At 32.0% G+C, this 19,522-nt stretch overlaps 2 protein-coding genes across 4 annotated transcripts; both read right to left on the minus strand.

The window, feature by feature from the left end:
- Positions 1–1,233: 1,233 nt before the first annotated feature.
- LOC133703310 (G-type lectin S-receptor-like serine/threonine-protein kinase At1g11330) lies at positions 1,234–5,263 on the minus strand. Its single transcript, XM_062127777.1, has 8 exons — positions 5,138–5,263; positions 3,219–4,512; positions 2,936–3,043; positions 2,625–2,827; positions 2,336–2,546; positions 1,998–2,235; positions 1,697–1,847; positions 1,234–1,604 (listed from the first exon to the last, which is right to left on the minus strand). The coding sequence occupies exons 2-8, from the start codon at positions 4,507–4,509 to the stop codon at positions 1,296–1,298; spliced, it is 2,511 nt and encodes an 836-aa protein (XP_061983761.1). The 5' UTR covers positions 4,510–4,512; positions 5,138–5,263; the 3' UTR covers positions 1,234–1,295.
- Positions 5,264–13,528: 8,265 nt separating this feature from the next.
- Positions 13,529–16,928, minus strand: LOC133703209 (G-type lectin S-receptor-like serine/threonine-protein kinase At1g11330). 3 transcript variants are annotated; one of them, XM_062127667.1, is made up of 7 exons: positions 15,502–16,924; positions 15,235–15,342; positions 14,927–15,126; positions 14,638–14,848; positions 14,300–14,537; positions 14,053–14,203; positions 13,529–13,940 (listed from the first exon to the last, which is right to left on the minus strand). In XM_062127667.1, the coding sequence occupies exons 1-7, from the start codon at positions 16,793–16,795 to the stop codon at positions 13,632–13,634; spliced, it is 2,511 nt and encodes an 836-aa protein (XP_061983651.1). In that variant the 5' UTR covers positions 16,796–16,924; the 3' UTR covers positions 13,529–13,631. The 3 variants fall into 3 exon arrangements, with proteins under 3 accessions (XP_061983651.1, XP_061983650.1, XP_061983652.1); XM_062127666.1 differs by having other exon boundaries at positions 15,235–15,348; positions 15,502–16,923; XM_062127668.1 differs by lacking the exon at positions 13,529–13,940 and having other exon boundaries at positions 14,173–14,224; positions 15,235–15,348; positions 15,502–16,928.
- Positions 16,929–19,522: the final 2,594 nt, after the last annotated feature.

A 19,522-nucleotide genomic window follows, 5' to 3' on the forward strand; every position in this document is an offset into this window, starting at 1 on the left:
ATTTTTCTTTTAGACTTTATAATATGATATGTTAGCTATATTTATATTGATCTTATATATATATATATATATATATATATATATATATATATATATATATGTGTGTGTGTGTGTGTGTGTGTGTGTGTGTGTGTGTGTGTGTGTGTGGATTCCATGAGAAGTTGAGTACTGATGATGTAAATAAAGTTCAATACTGTGAGACCTTGTTATGATGGTTTGAATAGATAAATTAAAAGTAGTCGATAACTTGAGATGTTTTAAATAAAAAGAAAACTTTACTGAAATTTTGGTGAAAATATCAATAAACTTTCATATAAATACCATATATATTTTAGTAGTTTCTACAGAATTTATTCTCAAATTAAGAGTATATATTGGATCTTTTAGTGTTGATAGAAACGAAAAGGTGGGACTATTACATTTTTCCTCTATTTTAGTAGTTTTGGACTGGGGTTTTCCTTTCAATCACATAATAATGTACGCCACACTATCTTTATTGAACGTATATATTTTAGTTCTAGCATCTATATCATGTTGCTGAGCTTTTCAAGGATAAAATTAAAACTATTTATATATACAATACACTTTATAACATTGGGTTATCCTCATTTAACCTATAGTAAATTTAAATTTCTAGAAATAAGTTTACTTATAATATTCTATAGCTACAGCTATCAATAATTAAATCAAATAAGGTTTTTCAAACTTTAAGATTACAAATCTAAGACGTAAAGAAAACTTTATTTGATATATTTTGAAATTTAATAATTATATAACTATCATGAAAATAACATATCAACTGTTTATATTGTCGATAAACTGACTTATATTATTTTTTAAAAAAAACCCAAGAGCTCATAAATTGTTTTAAAAAAAACTGTTTAATATTTCAAAGTCAGAAATCTTTGTGTTTTCATCCTTAAAGAAAACTTACCCAAATTATTCTGGATGTCGCCAGACCAAGGCGCCGCCTAGCTCCAAGATGATTATATTGTCTTTTGACATTACTGTTTTGAAGGAAGCTTGATATAGGAGTTTTTTTTTTTTTTTTTGACTAAATAAAAACACATCATTTCTTAAAGGAGGAGGTACAGAAGCCATCATTTCGAACATTTTTTTGAAGAAACAGCATGAAGATGGAGAGGACGGCCATTCTGAGTTTTGCTCTGAGTAGTAGATATTTTCTTCAAGATGCCAATCTTATTAAGTCATACACAGCAATGTAATGTTCTATAAAATTTTACAATGATAAAACTATATTAATAACTAATAGAAAAGTAAACTTGTTCTGAACTCTATCGGCCGTTAAGATCAGAAATCGTCACATTGTTAATGGAATTTATCTCTTGGTTCTGTGTAATGGACTCTGTATCCAAGGAACTCTGCCTTTCAACAAATGCTGGTTTCTTTGGAGGAGGAAGATCCACAATTTCACTATTTAGCATGGAAGTGATGGTAGACACGGCTGGTCTGTCTTTCGCCAATTCTTGCACACACAACAGACCAATATGTATGCATCGGAATATCTCCACCTGAAAACATGGATCTGATATTGCAGGATCGACCAGAGCTGTAATGTCACCTTCATTCCACAGTTTCCAAGCCTGAAAATATAAAAATCCATCCAAGTAAGAGTTTGCAGAAATTGGAAGGAGCTTTGCAGATATATCTCAGGCAGGGAGGCGGACAGACATACAAATCCTATAAGACTCAAAGAATGCTCATTGTCATAAAAACTAGAGTTCTTTCTTCCGCTTACGATCTCCAGCAACAACACTCCAAAGCTAAATACATCTGATTTCTCTGAAAATCTTCCTTTCATTAAATATTCAGGGGACATATAGCCACTGCATGAGGATCACAGATTTCTGAGCTCAAAATAGCAAAACGGTAATAGGAGTGAAAATGAAAAAATATATATATGTATATGTATATGTATGTATGTATGTATGTATATCAGTATATGTATGTATGTATGTATGTATGTATTTACTTACTAGGTTCCAACGACCCTGGTAGTATTCACTTGATCTCCATTGCCACGAAAAATCCTGGCCATTCCAAAGTCTGAAATTTTAGGATTCAGCTCATGGTCCAATAAGATGTTACTTGGCTTCAGATCTCTATGAATAATTCTTAGTCTAGAATCTCTGTGAAGGTAAAGAAGACCTCGACAAATGCCGTTAATAATGTCGAAGCGTCTTTCCCAACCTAGTTGTCCTTTCCTGAGTGAATCTAAGCATATTGTATCCAGAAAAAATCATGAGAAAAAAAGGGCAAATGAAAATGAGTCAAGAAAAGTAGTAGGTAAACAAAAGAGGGCAGTAGCTCAAACCAAAGAGAAATGCATCCAAGCTTTTATTCGGCAGGTACTCATAAACCAACATCATCTCTTCTCCTTCAACACAGCAACCAAGAAGTCTCACAAGATTCCTGTGTTGGAGTTTTGAAATCACCACAACTTCATTCATAAACTCTTCGAGCCCTTGACCAGATGTTCTAGAGAGTCTTTTCACAGCTATTTCCTGCCCATTTGGCAATTTTCCCTACAATGTCATATCAAACGGATAAATACCTATTTGCTCTAAATAAAAGTAAAGAAACTTTAGTTCCAGAAGACTTACCCTGTATACTGCACCAAAGCCGCCCTGCCCAAGCTTCTTGGATATGTCAAAGTTGTTTGTAGCAGTTTCAAGAATTTTTAATTTGAAGAGCGGTGCAAGTTTAACTTCCTTGACGTTTTCGGGCAAGTTTCCATCAAAAAGTACTGTTTCTTGTGCTTCTCTCGTTTTGAACGATAAGGTCTCCTCACTTATCAACTTCCTTTCTGAATTCAAGTGGAAGTATCGTTATTATTTGTTAATTGTGTTTTTCCTTACTTGTAAAAATTGTAAAGTTTACAAGTCCAGTAAGCTAATAAAACGTAGCATAATACCTCTATGTTTAGCCATCCACTTCCAAGAAAAAAACACACAGATGAAGATGGCTATGGCTCCTACAATCACTGACATACTGATGATTACTTTCATGTTTCTCTTGTTACCTGCAACAAAAAAATTTTACTGCTGATTATTTGGAAAAAATGCAATGGAAATATGAAAAAAAAAAAATCAATATTTGCTCATACTGATACAGATCTCCATGTATCTACACTTGTTATGCACACCTGACAAACGAAAAATTAGTGAAAGAAAATTGGATAAAATTAGAATAATTACCAAGTTCTGTATACGCCAGGCGAATATTGAGATCTGTCCCTCCTTCAGAGAACTTTTGTATATCAATCATGTTTCCTGTCCATGCCATACACCCAAAACCATTATAATATGAATAAGCGACACAGGAACAATTCCTCAAGCACTCATCTTTGCATTCTTGTTCGGAGGACGGATTTGACCAGTACTCGGCAAAGGTTGGCACCTTCATCATCTCTAGCTTCATAAACCCATCTTCTTTTCCCACTTCACTACCATTCTGTATTCTATCACACTGCAACGATGTCATCCTAACACATCCGCTAGTCCAAATTCCTTTCTTCCATTCATCTTGATTTTTTGGAACAAACCCTTTTAAACATGTGCAGATAGGTGAATTCTGCGCATCGCAGCTTCCGAATGGCCCGCACTTGCCATGAATATCACACTCAGTTGATGGAGCTTCCCAGGTATACTCCCAACCTTGCTTCCCATAATCCCAGTATTGTTCTGTAAGTTTTCCTCGAGAAGTCAAAACATACGTTAATCGGTAAGCTGGGTCTTGAACTAAACTCAGAATGAAAGTGCCATCTCCTTCATCTTGTAGAGTAAATCCCTTTAGATACACAGAAGTAGACATTTCTGGTATTCCAATAAAGTTCTGGCCACCCCATGGACCACTGCGCCAAAATGGAAGACCATTGTACCAGATGAAGAACTCAGGAATTCCTAATGGATTGACACCAGCAGAGAAGTTTCCAACTGAAGGATCAGATGAGCTTCTCCATGACGTTAGCAGTGTCTTGTTCCCTGTTCTAGCGTTAGCAATAAATCTCATCTTTGAGAAGTAAGTATCCGTAGGCTGCTGGAAACTTTGCCATACAAGGTTTCCATTCTGTCCAGTTTTCAAGACAAGGTTTCCATCATCAGTAAGCTGTGCAGTTGACTGATTGAACCCGATTGAAACATTTGATGACCACCGAACTTCTCCCTGACCATTCAAAACCACGAGATTTCCATCTTCAGATATTGTCATCATCCCAGAAGAATCGTTGATTGGGTTGTTTCTGTTGGCCACCCATAGTACTGGAGTTGCTACTGATATATTACTATACCATATTCCGACATATCGATAGGTTGAATTAACTGGGCTGAAAAACCCCAGTTTGAACTGATTGCCGGCAGAGACTATAGCTTCTGGATCTTTGATGGGTTGAGAAGTAGTTATGGTATCTCCTGCATCACCATAAACTGAAGAGGAACATGATAGAAACAGAAGAAGAGCTACTGCGACTTCGCAGTTTCCAAGTGCCATAACCTGCTGGTGAGAATGGAAGACTAATAAATGGCTAAATGACTGTTCAGAGAAAGGATGTCATGAACGATAATATTTCTCTTCCTGTCCTTTTTCTTAATTCCAAACAACAGATTGTTTTTCTAAGAACGTTGAATTAAGTTTTCTGTGATGATACTTTTTAGATTTACTCTTCATGAATTATGTTTTAACAAAGAACTCTAGATTTTTTAAAAAAAATAAATAAATCAAATGTCAATTTCTTGGACAAAAATCCATTTGTCATAGCAAACACTAAACATGACGATTTTTTAGAGCTGTGCAAGAAATGACAACTTCTGAAATATCAAAACAAATTTATTTAATTGATAGATTAATTTGATTTATCTTAAAAAAAAATTTATAAAATGAGTTTTAAAAAAATAAAATTGGTGAAAATAAAGCTAAAATAGATAATGATATTTTTGCTTATCCATATAAAAAAAAGAAGATTGCTATAAACTTCATAACATATATAATTATAAATGAGCTAACTCAATAAAAATAAGAGATGATGGCTTGGTTTAGAGTTTTTTTTTTAAGAAAAAAACAAAAATCATTTCGATATAATTACTGAACTTATTAAAATAAAACTTGATTTGATTTTTACCTGTAGCAATGCATCTTGGCCACCTGAACCAGAATTCCATGGTCGACCGCCCCTCGCTACTCCTTCAACATGATCGACCTTTTCCTCTTAGGTGTTATCTAGAAGCTCTTAACATTCTTATCTTAAAGTAAGCCACATTATTGGTCTCTGTTGACAGTGCATGTAATATTTAAGGGGGTGCTGATTAAATTACCTTATTACTCTGAAATGCCATGAATTCTCTCTATATTTTACATTTTGGGCGCCCTCCCACTTTTAAGTTTTTCCTTTTAATTTAATTGAAAACTTCTTCACATGAAATTAAGCGAAAGCTCTATACCAAAACTAGGAAATATGACTTAAAAATCCAGTTTATTCATTGAAACATACCTTTCGTATCTATGTAGATCCAAGCCTATATATATAGTTAATTTTTGTAAACCTTAACTATGGATGTTTAACCTAGTCTTTAATTTTTACATGGTCTAATTGGAATTTTCCTGGAATCCTTTATATAGGTGGTCGTCAACCTTTATTGACCGTAGACCATCCAGTTGATAAAGTTAGGCAATTAATTTTCTAGGAAATAAGCCATTTCTACCACACAAGTGTGGAACAGCACCTGACAAGTCAAAAGACCTTGCTGTTTCATCATCTGCGAAACTTCACCATAAAATGATTCCCTTGGAGTTGCCTTGCATGACTGGATTAATTCCCATCATCTGAAACCTGTGCAATGGATATTCAATATTGCCTGCGGAGACAGTTCCAGGATCTTTGATGGGTTGAGATGATGTTATTGTATCTATTGACGAAATAAGAATTAGGGCTGCTACAATTCTCCAGTTGCCGATCCTCATAACTTTTATCTACATGTTCTTGATGTGAATCAAACTAGCTATATTTTATGTATGCTGTACTTACTGGTCAAGAAAGTAACAGTTGTTCTTTTTCTATCCTCTTAATGTATTTCAATCAAGAGCTTATTACTTTTATTAAAAAAGGATATCCAGTTTTCTTCCTTAATAGAGAATTTGAATGTCTTCATTTATAAAGAAATTTTTAGGGAATAATATAAAATTATTATTGAAATTTCATTTATTAACTTAAGAATTTGAGTTGAGATGATTCTTTGATATAATATCAGAATTTTTATTTTAATTAATAAAAGTTAAGCACAAGATCATGTTAGTCCTTGTATTTTTCAAACTCAAATGAGTTTAACTTTAGGATGTGTATTCAAGAGTAATATAAAACTATTTTTAAAAGCTCATCTAATAACTTAAACTTTTGAGTTAAGAAAGTTCTTTAATATTTTTTTTATTAAGAGGTGAAAATGTAAACGTGACATAAGCTTTTAGATTAAGATAATTTTTTGATATTCTCTTTTACCGAGAGAGGTAAGAAAGTAAATGTGAGCACTTACAACAGTAAGATGTTTTTATATATAATTCTATTGGTACAAATGATATGTTATTGTACTTTTTAGCTTTTTAAAATTTTTTTTCATTTTAATTCTCTCATTATATATCAAGTGAATATTTTCATTGCTAAAATTCACTACAATTTATTGACGGAAACATTCCGTCAGTGTTTATATTTGCATTCATTAATTTTCTGGTAATGTTTTTTAGTAATTAAAATCCTATCTTTAATTGTGTTTGATATCTTTATTTGTGCATCTACCTCATTTAATTCTAGTTACTTATCATTGATGAAAATGAAAGACTCACGTTATGGATTACTGAATGTTCAAGAGAAGGATGCCATGAACAAAGAATAATGTTAATTCTTTCTCTTTCCGTCGTTTTACTTCCTTTCAACCAACAGCTTATATTTGAAAGAAAAAAGGTATACGTTGGTCAGAAGTTTGATGTTTACTGTGAAAGTCTATCCTTGAAGAGATGTTTACCCAAATCATTTTACTGCTAGACCACGGATCTGTTTTAATAAGATTTTGGCATTATTCTAATGTTAAACTATGATATTTCATTGGAAGTATCAGGATGAGCTAACATCCCACTTGCATGCCTCATGCAGAACTTCCTGCCACAACTTTTGCAGTGCTTGCATAAGTGATGTGATAGATTTAAAAGGTTAGCACTACGCTCTCAACTTATACGATGCTAATCATCTATCATCAAGATATATCCATTAAACAACTTATCCAGGACCCAACGTATCTCCATGAATCACTACCAAAAATTCTCCTAAAACTAACATAATTACTAATGAAATAATTTTATCAGTAACTTCCGATGATAATTACATACGAACACTATATCTATAATGCTATAGGTATATATTGATAGAATTAGTTCATTGATATGATATATATGGACGGTATTATAAATAGAATAGATAAAATTTTTTTTAAAAAAAAGTAGTTCAATTACATTGAAGTTTTTACAAGTGATTTTAATGGTGGATTTAAACCAGGATATTTATATAGTGACGTGACCAATTTACCATCAGAATTACCAATGGAACCACCAACAGAATGAGTCCGTCGATGATTCCATCGGCAAAAATTAATATATCACCATTCTGCCGATTGTCTCCTCTTTTATTTTTCCTTCTTCTTTCCCATCCCAACTCTTCCCTTCCAAATAGCAAACAACCACTCCAAAAAAAAAAAACATTCCCTTCTCAACACAAGTCATATTTCTTTGAGTTTTGTGATCACAACATTTGTATTCTGATTTATTATGAATTTTATTATTTTTTATAAGTAAATTTATCTTTTTTAATTTTAATATTTAAATGTTAATTTTATTTTATTTTTAGTATATGTATTTTGTTAGTATATATACATATTTTATTGTTATTTTTTAAATAAATTTATAATATAAATGTATAATTTTAGCCATTCCGACGTCTGAAATTTTTAGATTCATCTGGACGTCATCCAACAAGATGGTTACTTGAAGGCTTCAGATCCCTATGAAGTATGAATAATTCTTAGTCTAGAATCTGTCTGACGGTAAACAGGACCTCGACAAATTATTTGGACAATTTAGAAGCGCCTTTTCCAATAATTGTTTAACCATAATTGATCTACACAAATTGTCCCCAGAAGAAAAAATTAACAGTGAAAGAAAATCGTCACCAATCCAATTTGAGCGCGTGACTGACACACGCCACCAGAAAATTAGAAAACACTGACGGCAGGGGCGGAGCTGGAATTATATAATAGAAAGGACCAAAAATATAAGCAGTTGAAGGCCTCGTTCTAAGTCTGTAATAGACATTTAATCTGTCAACTGCTTTCCCTATATTTAAACACAAAAATTTAAAAATTTAAAATATTTTGCTGGGCCCGGCCCTGCCCGCCTCCTCCTAGTTCCACCCCTGACTGATGGTATATTCCTTTGACGAGTAAACATTATTATGTCGGCCATTTACAGTGCCGACGGATTTATTATTTGTCAGCATTTTCATTGTTAATTTGTAGTGCTAGCAGATTATTGGTGCCAAAAATAAATGCATTGACCAGCTTCAATTAGTCATTTCATCAGTAACTAAATTGCCACTGAAATATTATATCAGAAAAGTCTAAAACTTATTACAGAATAAGCGACGAAATTTGTGATAGAATGTTCATTCCTAATTCTATCAGAAAAGTCTAAAACTTCTAAACCTTTTTATAACTTTATGAGAAAATAGAGCCTATATTTCCATTAAAATTTTAGTATTTTTTTCAGTTATGTAATTGTTAATTTTTAAAAAAATAAAAATCATAATAAAATCAACACTATCAATTTTATTAAATTCAATATTCATTAAAAATAATTTTACAACAATAAATACATCATTACACAAATGATAATGAAGGTGGAGAGGGGAATCCTCGGCCAAAAGGACCTCAAGGAGGAGCAGAATTATGTAAAGCCATAAATTCATCATTTTCTCTGAATTCTGCTTATTTTCTTCTTCTAATATGCCTTTCATTTTTTATTTTAATTTGGCCACTTGCTCCTCATCCTGTTCTAAGACCCTCGCTTCAAATTCTAGTGTCAACTGGCTTAGAATTGTTGTGTGCCTAAAGTTCAAACAATATAAACTTGATTCCTATCAGGTTAGTCAATTGTTCCAGCCTCCAACACAACTGATGATCGTAAGGAGGATAGGTGAAAACATTTTCTTCATGTTTTTCAAACATCATAGCGTTATATGTTTCTTAAAAAAAAAATTTCAATTATAATTAAAAGAATAAAAAAAAATCACAATGAACACCTCAGTTATTTTATTTACAAACTTCTTCACTCATTCCCCCCTATCCACATTTATTATATGAGTTTCTCTATCTAAGTAGGCATGGTTGAAAAATCAGAGCAATCCACCGGTGTGCTTGCTCGCCAAACTATATGTTTCTTTGTTTCAGTTCTGCAACTCAAATCACAATCACCTTTTAAATTCTTTTAATGCCAAAAGGTCTTGAAACTTCACCTGTTATCCTCAATGATGTGACTTGGTTTATACTTTTTTCATACCTCAATGTTATTAGTGTTGGCTAGGATTTTTGCATATTTATGTCCATCATACAACAAATCAAGCAAGCTACGAAAAAAATTGTTAAACATGCATGACATTTGGAAATTTAAGATTATAATTTTAATAAAAATGTTAATTGTTTGATACTTATTTAATTGTGCTCGGTTTTTCCCTTGTTTTCCTTGCCACCCCCTTATTTTCCCTTTTCTGATAAGATTTTGGCTGCATTGTCAATTCGTGCATAATTATTGAGACCTTTTTTATATTTTTTTAAAGTAGATGAATCATTCCAATATCTTTATAAAAAAAATTTTTATTTTTATATTTCACACATGGACATCTAATTTTACTTGCACTAATATTTTTTAATTTAAAAAGTATGAAATTAATAAAACCCTCAACCCCTTGAAGATAATCTTATATGTACAATCCTTTGGATGAATCTCGATAATTTCAAGAATGATCATCCATTGATTATGAAACTTATATAGAATAATATTGATTTTATTAATCCCATAAAAAATCAATTTTTCCAAAATTTTCAACTTCACAATAAAAATTTATAAAATATAAAATAATCATAATTTTGTCAATTATAAATACATAAGTTAAAAAAATCAAACTTAATTTCATCAAATGACAACAAAATTCAATTTTCCTTGAATCCCAAACAAACCCTAGTATACAAATCTATCTAAAAAAATTGAATTGATAAAATTATTGAGTTTTCCACCACTCAATAAATAAATAAAAGTAAACATACAATAACAAGTCAAGTTATAATATGAATAATTCATCCTAAATTGAAATGGGAAGGTACATATAGAGAAAAAATTAGAAATCACCATTTAGTAATTAGAAAGAATTAAGAATTCTAAAAATTAACATTTATTTTAAAAATTCAAATAAGAGATTAGTTATGCTTAAGGAAAAAACGACATCATTCTTAATTTATCTTTTCTTACAAAAATATTACATTTACTATTTGTTCTCCTAAAATTATCTTTTTTATTGCTCTTAATTATCCTAATTTTGTTTAGTTCATTTTCAATTTTTTTCTCATTATTTAAGAAAAAAAACTTGATTTGGATCCCTAAAAATATGAAATTCATCAATTTGATTAAAAAAAATTGAATCTTGACATTGGTTCATGGGTCCGGGTATAATAGAAAGTTGGAGTTCAGTTCCTTCTTTGAGCGAAGTTCTGCTTTTGAAACCTAGTCGATCCCAATACATATAATGGAACTACTTTTTTAAAAGAAAACATGTCATTTTGATTATTCATAAAAAAGAAAATTGACATTTGTTTTGCAAGATTTTTATATCAATCTAAAAGAAACTTTGTTATCTAAGTCATTTCTAAAAGGGTATTGTAAAAATAAAATTAGGTTTCGGCCCATTTATTTTCATTATAATTTTCTGAATTATTATAACTAATGCTCAAAATATTACATAACAAATAATACTAAAAAAAACAATCTTTTATGTTATTTATTTTTATTTGGGGCTCTTTCTCATTTACTATTATTTTTTTTATGAGAGTTTTATTTATAAAAATAAAAATTTATACGAAATATCAATAAAGTGTGTCAATATTGATACATATAAAGTTAAATATAAAAATAACAAGAATGAACCCTAAGGTTAAGAGATAAATTAACTAATCAAATCTTGAATTTACTTTTTAATAATGATGAATTAAAATTTATTTAAAATAACTGAAAATTTATATTATTATTATTTTTTTCACTCATAAAATTAACTGAGATATAATAATTCGAGAGTTTAAGATTGACTTTTCGAGTACAAAACACCAAAAGTTGCTAGTAAAATATGATTGGACCACGTGTTACGCGTGCATTCACGCGCAAGTCAATTAAGCTTCCTGAAATTGTTTTTGTGTGTGTGTGTGTACCCACACTCCCTTTTAAATATACCTGCAAAAACTTAAAAGACACGAAATCAGTTTGGAGCCCACATTCTTCCAATTTCTCTTGGGTGTCTCCTCCTCGCTGGCGTTATGGGCGAAACTGAGAGGGTGATGTGATGGTCGCCGTGAATATCTGGCCGTGGAGGAGTTGCTGCCGTTTGCTCCAGCTCGTCGTTGCTACTGGTGGGGCAGAGAGGTTGTTGTCGTTGGTGGTGACGGAGAGTGGACTCCAGACTTTGCTATTATTGTGGCCGAGTCTGTGGTGAGAAAAACACCATGAAGAGGTGGAGATTGGGCAAGTAGGAAGCCATTAGAGAATGGTGGTCGATCGACGGTGACTGTCAGAGATGGTGGCTGGTATGGTAAGGGGATTGAAGATGGTGATTATGGCCGTGGGTTTGGCTCGGAGAAGAAGATGAAGGCTGGAATGGGTTGACTTTGGTGGGTTTTTCTTGGGCCTATTACAGGTTGTGTGGAAAAGGACCTGTGTGAAGAGACGCAGGCTGCTGTGGTGGTTGATTTTGGGAGGGGAGGAGGATGAGGGTTTATGAGGGGAAGGTGGTTGAAGAGGAGGGGGAAGGTTGCCTCATGAATTAATTAGAGACTAAATCGAATTAATTTGATAAAATTGTAGGACTAAATTGGGCTGGATTGAACTAATTGGAAACAAAAAGTACTGAAACGAAGTTATGTGAATAGTCAACCGGTCTCTCGAATATTTTCTCCTTTTCATTACAGTGATTGACTTTTAAATTTCATGAACTTCGTTCAATGAGGGCTTTAAATCTTTGATTTCTTCAAATTAATCCTTAAATTGATCTTTTCCAATTTAGCTTCTTTTTTTAAATTTAGTCTTTGTTTTTTTTCAAATTCCTGTAATTTCAAAATAATTTCTTTTTTCTTTTCAATTATATCCCTAAGTGAATCAATTTGGACCTCCAAATTTTAACTAGTTACAAATTCATCATTCATTCCCAAAATTATGCAATTTTAACCAATTTAACTTCTAATTTTAATTTTCTTCTTTAATTAAACCCTTAATTGACTCTTAACTTGGCTATATATTTTAAACTTATCATTGCACTTTTAATTTCTTTCATTATTATTCAAATTAAATTATTTTTTTAATTTCATCTTCAATTGAAACCTCGATCATAGCCCAAGAAATTTTTAAACTCAATTTTTGTTGGTGATTCTCTATTATTTGTTCATTTTCACCCTCAATTTTATATATATATATAGCGCAGCTAGCTGGCAATGAATTACACAAAAAGCAATAATTCAATGTTCCGTGCTTAGCACAGGTTGGTGCCATTCCCACACTCCTCTGGCAGCTTTCACGATCACTTAGCCGTCGGCCAATCAATGTTCCGTGCAAGAATTGAAATGCTTGATCTATCACCATGATCTTCGTTATGGTTTTTGGATCATGTCTAAATACTTAGAATCTATTATATTAAGAATTCATTATAAATATATTAGAATCTATTATAAATACTTAAAGACATTAGCCTATAAAATAAAAATTATTTATTATGTAATTAAGATTTTACTTAAATATTATTTGAAGTTTATTCTTTTTTTTTAACATAATTCGATAATAAATGAAGTTTAATATCTATTATTCTTAAATATTTAGAATCTATTATTCTTTTTTTTTACTTAAATATTTAGAATCTATTATTCTTTTTTTTTTTACATGTACTTGATTGGAATTGGGGGGACGAAGGAATCTATATTTTGTCCCATGCAAGAATAAAATTTTTTATCCATGCAAGTGGATGGTGCAAACTCCAAACTTTAGCTCCTTGGGCTATAAAAACCTGCCAGCCAATATTATTTTTCAAATCAATTTTTTTCCACTGAAAAATACACAATTGGATTCCCATTTGAATCAAAAGAATTAAATCGTACAAAGTAAAAGCTTAAAGACAAAATTATTTTTTTTTATTTTCATTCTAATATTAAAATTCCTTTCAAACACATAATATTGTAAGCCTCAATATCTTATTAAGTCATACCCAGCAAAGTAATGTTCTACAATGATAAACTATATTAATATCTAATAGAAAAGTAAACTTGTTCTGAACTCTATCGGCCGTTAACATCAGAAATCGTCACATTGTTAATGGAATTTATCTCTTGGTTCTGTGTAATGGACTCTGTATCCAAGGAACTCTGCCTTTCAAAAAATGCTGGTTTCTTTGGAGGAGGAAGATCCACAATTTCACTATTTAGCATGGAAGTGATGGTAGACACGGCCGGTCTGTCTTTCGCCAATTCTTGCACACACAACAGACCAATATGTATGCATCGGAATATCTCCACCTGAAAACATGGATCTGATATTGCAGGATCGACTACAGCTGTAATGTCACGTTCCTTCCACAATTCAAAGGCCTGAAAATGTTGATACAATCATACAAGTAAGAGTTTGCAAGTTTAATAGTATCAGAAATTCAAAGGAGATTTGCAGCAAGTATATCTCAGGCAGGGAGGCGGACGGACATACATATCCTATAAGACTCAGAGAATGCTCATTGTCATAAAAACTAGAGTTCCTTCTTCCGCTTACAATCTCCAGCAACAACACTCCAAAGCTAAATACATCTGATTTCTCTGAAAATCTTCCTTTTATTAAATATTCAGGGGACATGTAGCCACTGCATTAGGATCACAGATTTCTGAGCTCAAAAATAGCTAAACGGTAATAGGAGTGAAAATGAAAAAGAAAAGAAAAGAAAAGAAAAAATAATTACTAGGTTCCAACGACCCTGGAAGTATTCACTTGATCTTCATTGCCACAAAAAATCCTGGCCATTCCAAAGTCTGAAATTTTGGGATTCAGCTCACGGTCCAATAAGATGTTACTTGGCTTCAGATCTCTATGAATAATTCTTAGTCTGGAATCTCTGTGAAGGTAAAGAAGACCTCGACAAATCCCGTTAATAATGTCGAAGCGTCTTTCCCAATCTATCTGTCTTTTCCTGAGTGAATCTAAGCATATTGTATCCAGAAAAAATTATGAGAAAAAAAGGGCAAATGAAAATGAGTCAAGAAAAGTAGTATCTAAACAAAAGAGGGCAGCAGCTCTAACCAAAGAGAAATGCATCCAAGCTTTTATTCGGCAGGTACTCATAAACCAACATCATCTCTTCTCCTTCAACACAGCAACCAAGAAGTCTCACAAGATTCCTATGTTGGAGTTTAGAAATCACCACAACTTCATTCATAAACTCTTCGCGCCCTTGACCAGATGTTCTAGAGAGTCTTTTCACAGCTATTTCCTGCCCATCTGGCAATTTTCCCTACAATGTCACATGAAACCGATAAATACCTATTTGCTCTAAATAACTATAAAAAACCTTTAGTTCCAGAAGAATTACCCAGTATACTGCACCAAAGCCGCCCTGCCCAAGCTTCTTGGATATGTCAAAGTTGTTTGTAGCAGTTTCAAGAATTTGTAATTTGAAGAGTGGTTCAAGTTTAACTTCCTTGACGTTTTGGGGCGAGTTTCCATCGAAAACTGTTTCTTGTGCTTCTCTCGTTTTGAACGATAAGGTCTCCTCACTTATCAAATTCCTTTCTGAATTTAAGTGGAAGGATCGTTATTATTTGAGAATTGTGTTTTTCTTTACTTATAAAAATTGTAAAGTTTAGAAGTCCAGTAAGCTAATAAGACGTAGAATATTACCTCTATGTGTAGCCATCCACTTCCAATAAAAAAACACACAGATGCAGATAGCTATGACTCCGACAATCACTGACATACTGATGATTACTTTCATGTTTCTCTTGTTATCTGCAACTAAAAATTGTACTGATGGTTATTTGGCAAAAATGTAACGGAAATATGAAAAAACTTATCAATGCTTCCTCATACAGATACAGAACTTTTTGTATGCGAACCTGAAAAACGAAACACTAGTGAATGAAAATGAGAAAATATTATAACAATTACCAAGTTCTGTATACGCCAGGCGAATGTTGAGATCTGTCCCTCCTTCAGAGAACTTTTGTATATCAATCAAGTTTCCTGTCCATGCCATACACATATTACCATTATAAAATGAATAAGCGACACAGGAACAATTCCTCAAGCACTCATCTTTGCATTCTTGTTCGGAGGACGGATTTGACCAGTAATCGGCAAAGGTTGGCACCTTCATCATCTCTAGCTTCATAAACCCATCTTCTTTTCCCACTTCACTACCATTCTGTATTCTATCACACTGCAACGTTGTCGTCCTAACACAACCGCTAGTCCAAATTCCTTTGTTCCATTCACCTTTATTTTTTGCAACAAACCCTTTTAAACATGTGCAGATAGGTGAATTCTGTGCATCGCAGCTTCCAAATGGCCCGCACTTGCCATAAATATCACAGTCAGTTGATTGAGCTTCCCAGGTAAACTCCCAACCTCCCTTCCCATAATCCCAGTATTGTTCTGTAAGTCTTCCATGAGAAGTCAAAACATATCTTGCACGGATAACTGGGTCTTGAATATTTAAACTAAGAGTGAAAGTGCCATCTGCTTCTTCTTGTACACTAAATCCTTGTAAATACGGAGAAGTATACATTCCTGGTATTCCAATAAAATTCTGACCACCCCATGGACCACTACGCCAAAATGGATGACCATTGTTCCAGATGAAGAACTCAGGAATTCCTAATGGATTGACACCAGCAGAGAAGTTTCCAACAGAAGGATCAGATGAGCTTCTCCATGACGTTACCAGTATTTTATTCCCTGTTCTTGCGTTAGCACTAAGTCTCATCTTTGGTAAGTAAGTATCCGTAGGATGCTGGAAACTTTGCCATACAAGGTTTCCATTCGGTCCAGCTTTGATGACAAGGTTTCCATCATCAGTAAGCTGTGCAGTTGATTGATTGAACCCAATTAAAACATTTGATGACCACAGAACCTCTCCCTGACCATTCAAAACCACAAGATTTCCATCTTCAGATATTGTCATCATCCCAGAAGAATCGTTGATTGAGGTGTTTCTGTTGGCCACCCATAGTACTTGAGTTTCTGCTGATATATTACTATACCATATTCCGACATATCGATATGTTGAATTAACTGGGCTGAAAAATCCCAGTTTGAACTTATTGCCGGAAGAGACTATAGCTTCTGGATCTTTGATGGGTTGAGAAGTAGTTATGGTATCTCCTGCATCACCATAAACTGAACAGACACATGATAGAAACAGAAGAAGAGCTACTGCAAATTCGCAGTTGCCAAGTCCCATAATTGTTATTGATGAGAATGGAAGATTAACAAATGGCTTATTGACTTTTCAGAGAAAGAATGCCACGAAGAAGAATATTTCTCTTCCTGTCCTTTTAATTCCAATCATGAAGTTATTTTTCAAATAGAAACCTTGTATGTTTTCTGTAAATTGCCATCAATAAAGAATGTTTAACCAAACTGTTATATTAAATAAGCAGGGTTATGTTTTACTCTGAGATTTTGACCCTCTTGTGCTAAAATACTGATATTTCATCAGGATGAACCTGGTCCACAAGCTTGTGAGATCGATAAAATTTTTATTTTTATGGGATATTATCACAATACATAGACCTGCGGTTTTTGGCAATTAGAATCTTGCAGTCCAAAAAAAAAAAGGGTTTATATTAGGCATTTTCTATGATATTTTAGGTTTAATTTTTGAAATAAGCAAATTGATATATCTACAATTTTTTTTAACTAACAATTATGATATTTTTTAGGTTTACTCCTTTTGAATTAATAGATGCAACAACAAAGAACTCTATATATTTTTTTTAAAAGAAATCAGATATTATTTCTTTTGACAATAATGCATTTGTTGTAGCAACTACTTTAAACACGACTATTCCTTTTTACTAGTGCAAGAAATGACAACTTTTGAAATATCAAAATTCTAACATTTAAATTATTTAGGTGATAACCTAGTGGTCAGAGTTTAGCACTAAAAGGTTTGCTCCCTATATGATCTCAAGTTCGATCTCTATGGCTGCTTATATGATGGTCACTGAAGGCTTAATGATTGTTAACTTCAAGACCCGTGGGATTAGTGGAGGTACGTGTAAGCTGACCAGACACCCACGTTAAATTTAAAAAAAATTCTAACATTTAATTGATAGATTAATTCGACTATTCTAAACTTTTTTTTATTTACAACAATTACAAAATTAACTTTTCCTGTAATAAAATTGGTAAAAATAAAGCTAAAATAGATGATGATTTTTTTTACTTACAATTTAGTTGTCTACATAAAAAATATTATTATAAACTTCACAACATATATAATTATGAATGAGTTAACTCAATAAATGATCATTGAGAATAACTTGGTTTAGAGTTTTTTTAACCAATTTCTTTATATATATATATATATTATATTTTGAATATCTTAAACTTTTAGTTTTTATTAGAGTATGCTACATATAAAAGAAATAAGAATTTTATTTAGATATAATTATTAAACTTATTAAAATAAAAATTGATTTGGTTTTTACTTGTATCAATACATCTTGCCGCTTTAGGCTAGAATTACATGGTCCGCCCCCTCCTCCAACCTCAACATGATTGACCTTTTAGCTTGTAAGCTCTTAACATTCTTCTTTTAAAGTAAGCTATATTCTTGGTCTATGTTGACGGTGCATGTAATATTTAAGTGGGTGGTGATTAAATTACCTTACTAATCTAAAATGCCATGATTTTTTTCTATATTTTACATTTTGGCCCTTCCACTTTAAATTTCATCTTTCTAATTCAAGTGAAAACTTCTTTACATGAAATTACGCCAAGATAGTATCAAATCAAAAAAGAAAAAAAGATATAGGGATGAAATTGAAAAAATGAGAAAAAAAGTGATTGTTCCTCTTTTTTTTTTTCACATTTCCCTCTTCTTCTTCTTTTTCTTTCATTTCCTTTCTTAATTTCATTCTTTTAACACTTGCTTGATTTATAATTTATTTTCATAAATTGTTTCAGTTTATTTTTTATGAGGCTATCGATTATAGTCTCAAATAAACTTCTCGACACATTTTATTTGTGCTTGGTTTGTGCTCGATTTTACAAAACTCTATTTTGTATAATTAAGTAAAAAATAATTAAAAAAAAACAAGTTCTTAACCTCAATGAAGTTCATTAACTCAAGTGCTAATTTAACATGTTAAGCCTTGAAGTCCAGGTCAATTCAATATATAGCCGTCTCAATATTAAAAAAAATTCATCTTGAATTTTTTTATTCAGTCAAACCATGTTTTTTAACAATCATCTAAATTGTCTTTAGACCCTTCAAATCGACTAGATCATATCGAAGTAATTTTCATATAGTTTAATTTTAAATTTAGACTAGATAAGTAGTCAGATAAAAGATTTCAAAATTAATTCATTAGATTAAGATTTAATAACAATATCAAATAATTTTACATGGTACAAACATTTTCTTTACATTCAAACTTTGTTTAATTTAAGCTGCCATTTCTAAACTATCGGTGCTTTTTTTATTATTATTATAATCGATATTTTATATAAAAGCTAGTGCTAAAAAACCTGGCTAACTAAACAAAAATTATGTTTATGTATATATATAAAGAGAAAAGGAAAGAAAGAAAGGAAATCTCTATACAAAATTGAAAACTAAAAAAATATGACTCTCTAAAATCTAGTTTGTCTATTATAAGATCTCTTGTATAAAAAAAAAAAAATTGTTGTTTGTAGAACTTAACTGTGGATGTTTAACCTAGTCTTTAATTTTTACATGGTCTAATTGGATTTCCTGGAATCCTTTATATAGGTGGTAGTCAACTTTATTGACCGTTGACCATCCAGTTGATAAAGAGTTTGGCAATGAATTTTCTAGGAAATAAGCTATTTCGACCACACAAGTGTGGAACAGCCTTGACAAGTCAAAAGACCTTGCTGTTTCATCATCCGGGAAACTTCATCATAAAATGATTCCCTTAGAGCTGCCTTGCAAGACTAG

Source organism: Populus nigra, chromosome 9, assembly GCF_951802175.1.
Source record: "Populus nigra chromosome 9, ddPopNigr1.1, whole genome shotgun sequence".
Lineage (NCBI taxonomy): Eukaryota > Viridiplantae > Streptophyta > Magnoliopsida > Malpighiales > Salicaceae > Populus > Populus nigra.

Bases quoted from the DNA above. Each gene is read 5' to 3' on its own strand.
- LOC133703310 (XM_062127777.1), bottom strand. From the start codon at position 4,509: ATGGCACTTGGAAACTGCGAAGTCGCAGTAGCTCTTCTTCTGTTTCTA. The intron at 2,828-2,935 runs GTATTATGCTAC...ACTTGAATTCAG, and splicing joins GTGGATGGCTAAACATAGAG to AAAGGAAGTTGATAAGTGAG. The intron at 1,848-1,997 runs GTAAGTAAATAC...ATCCTCATGCAG, and splicing joins ACCAGGGTCGTTGGAACCTA to TGGCTATATGTCCCCTGAAT.
- LOC133703209 (XM_062127666.1), bottom strand. From the start codon at position 16,795: ATGGGACTTGGCAACTGCGAATTTGCAGTAGCTCTTCTTCTGTTTCTA. The intron at 15,349-15,501 runs GTAATTGTTATA...TACAATTTTTAG, and splicing joins CCTGGCGTATACAGAACTTG to TTGCAGATAACAAGAGAAAC. The intron at 14,849-14,926 runs GTAATTCTTCTG...GTGACATTGTAG, and splicing joins GCTTTGGTGCAGTATACTGG to GGAAAATTGCCAGATGGGCA.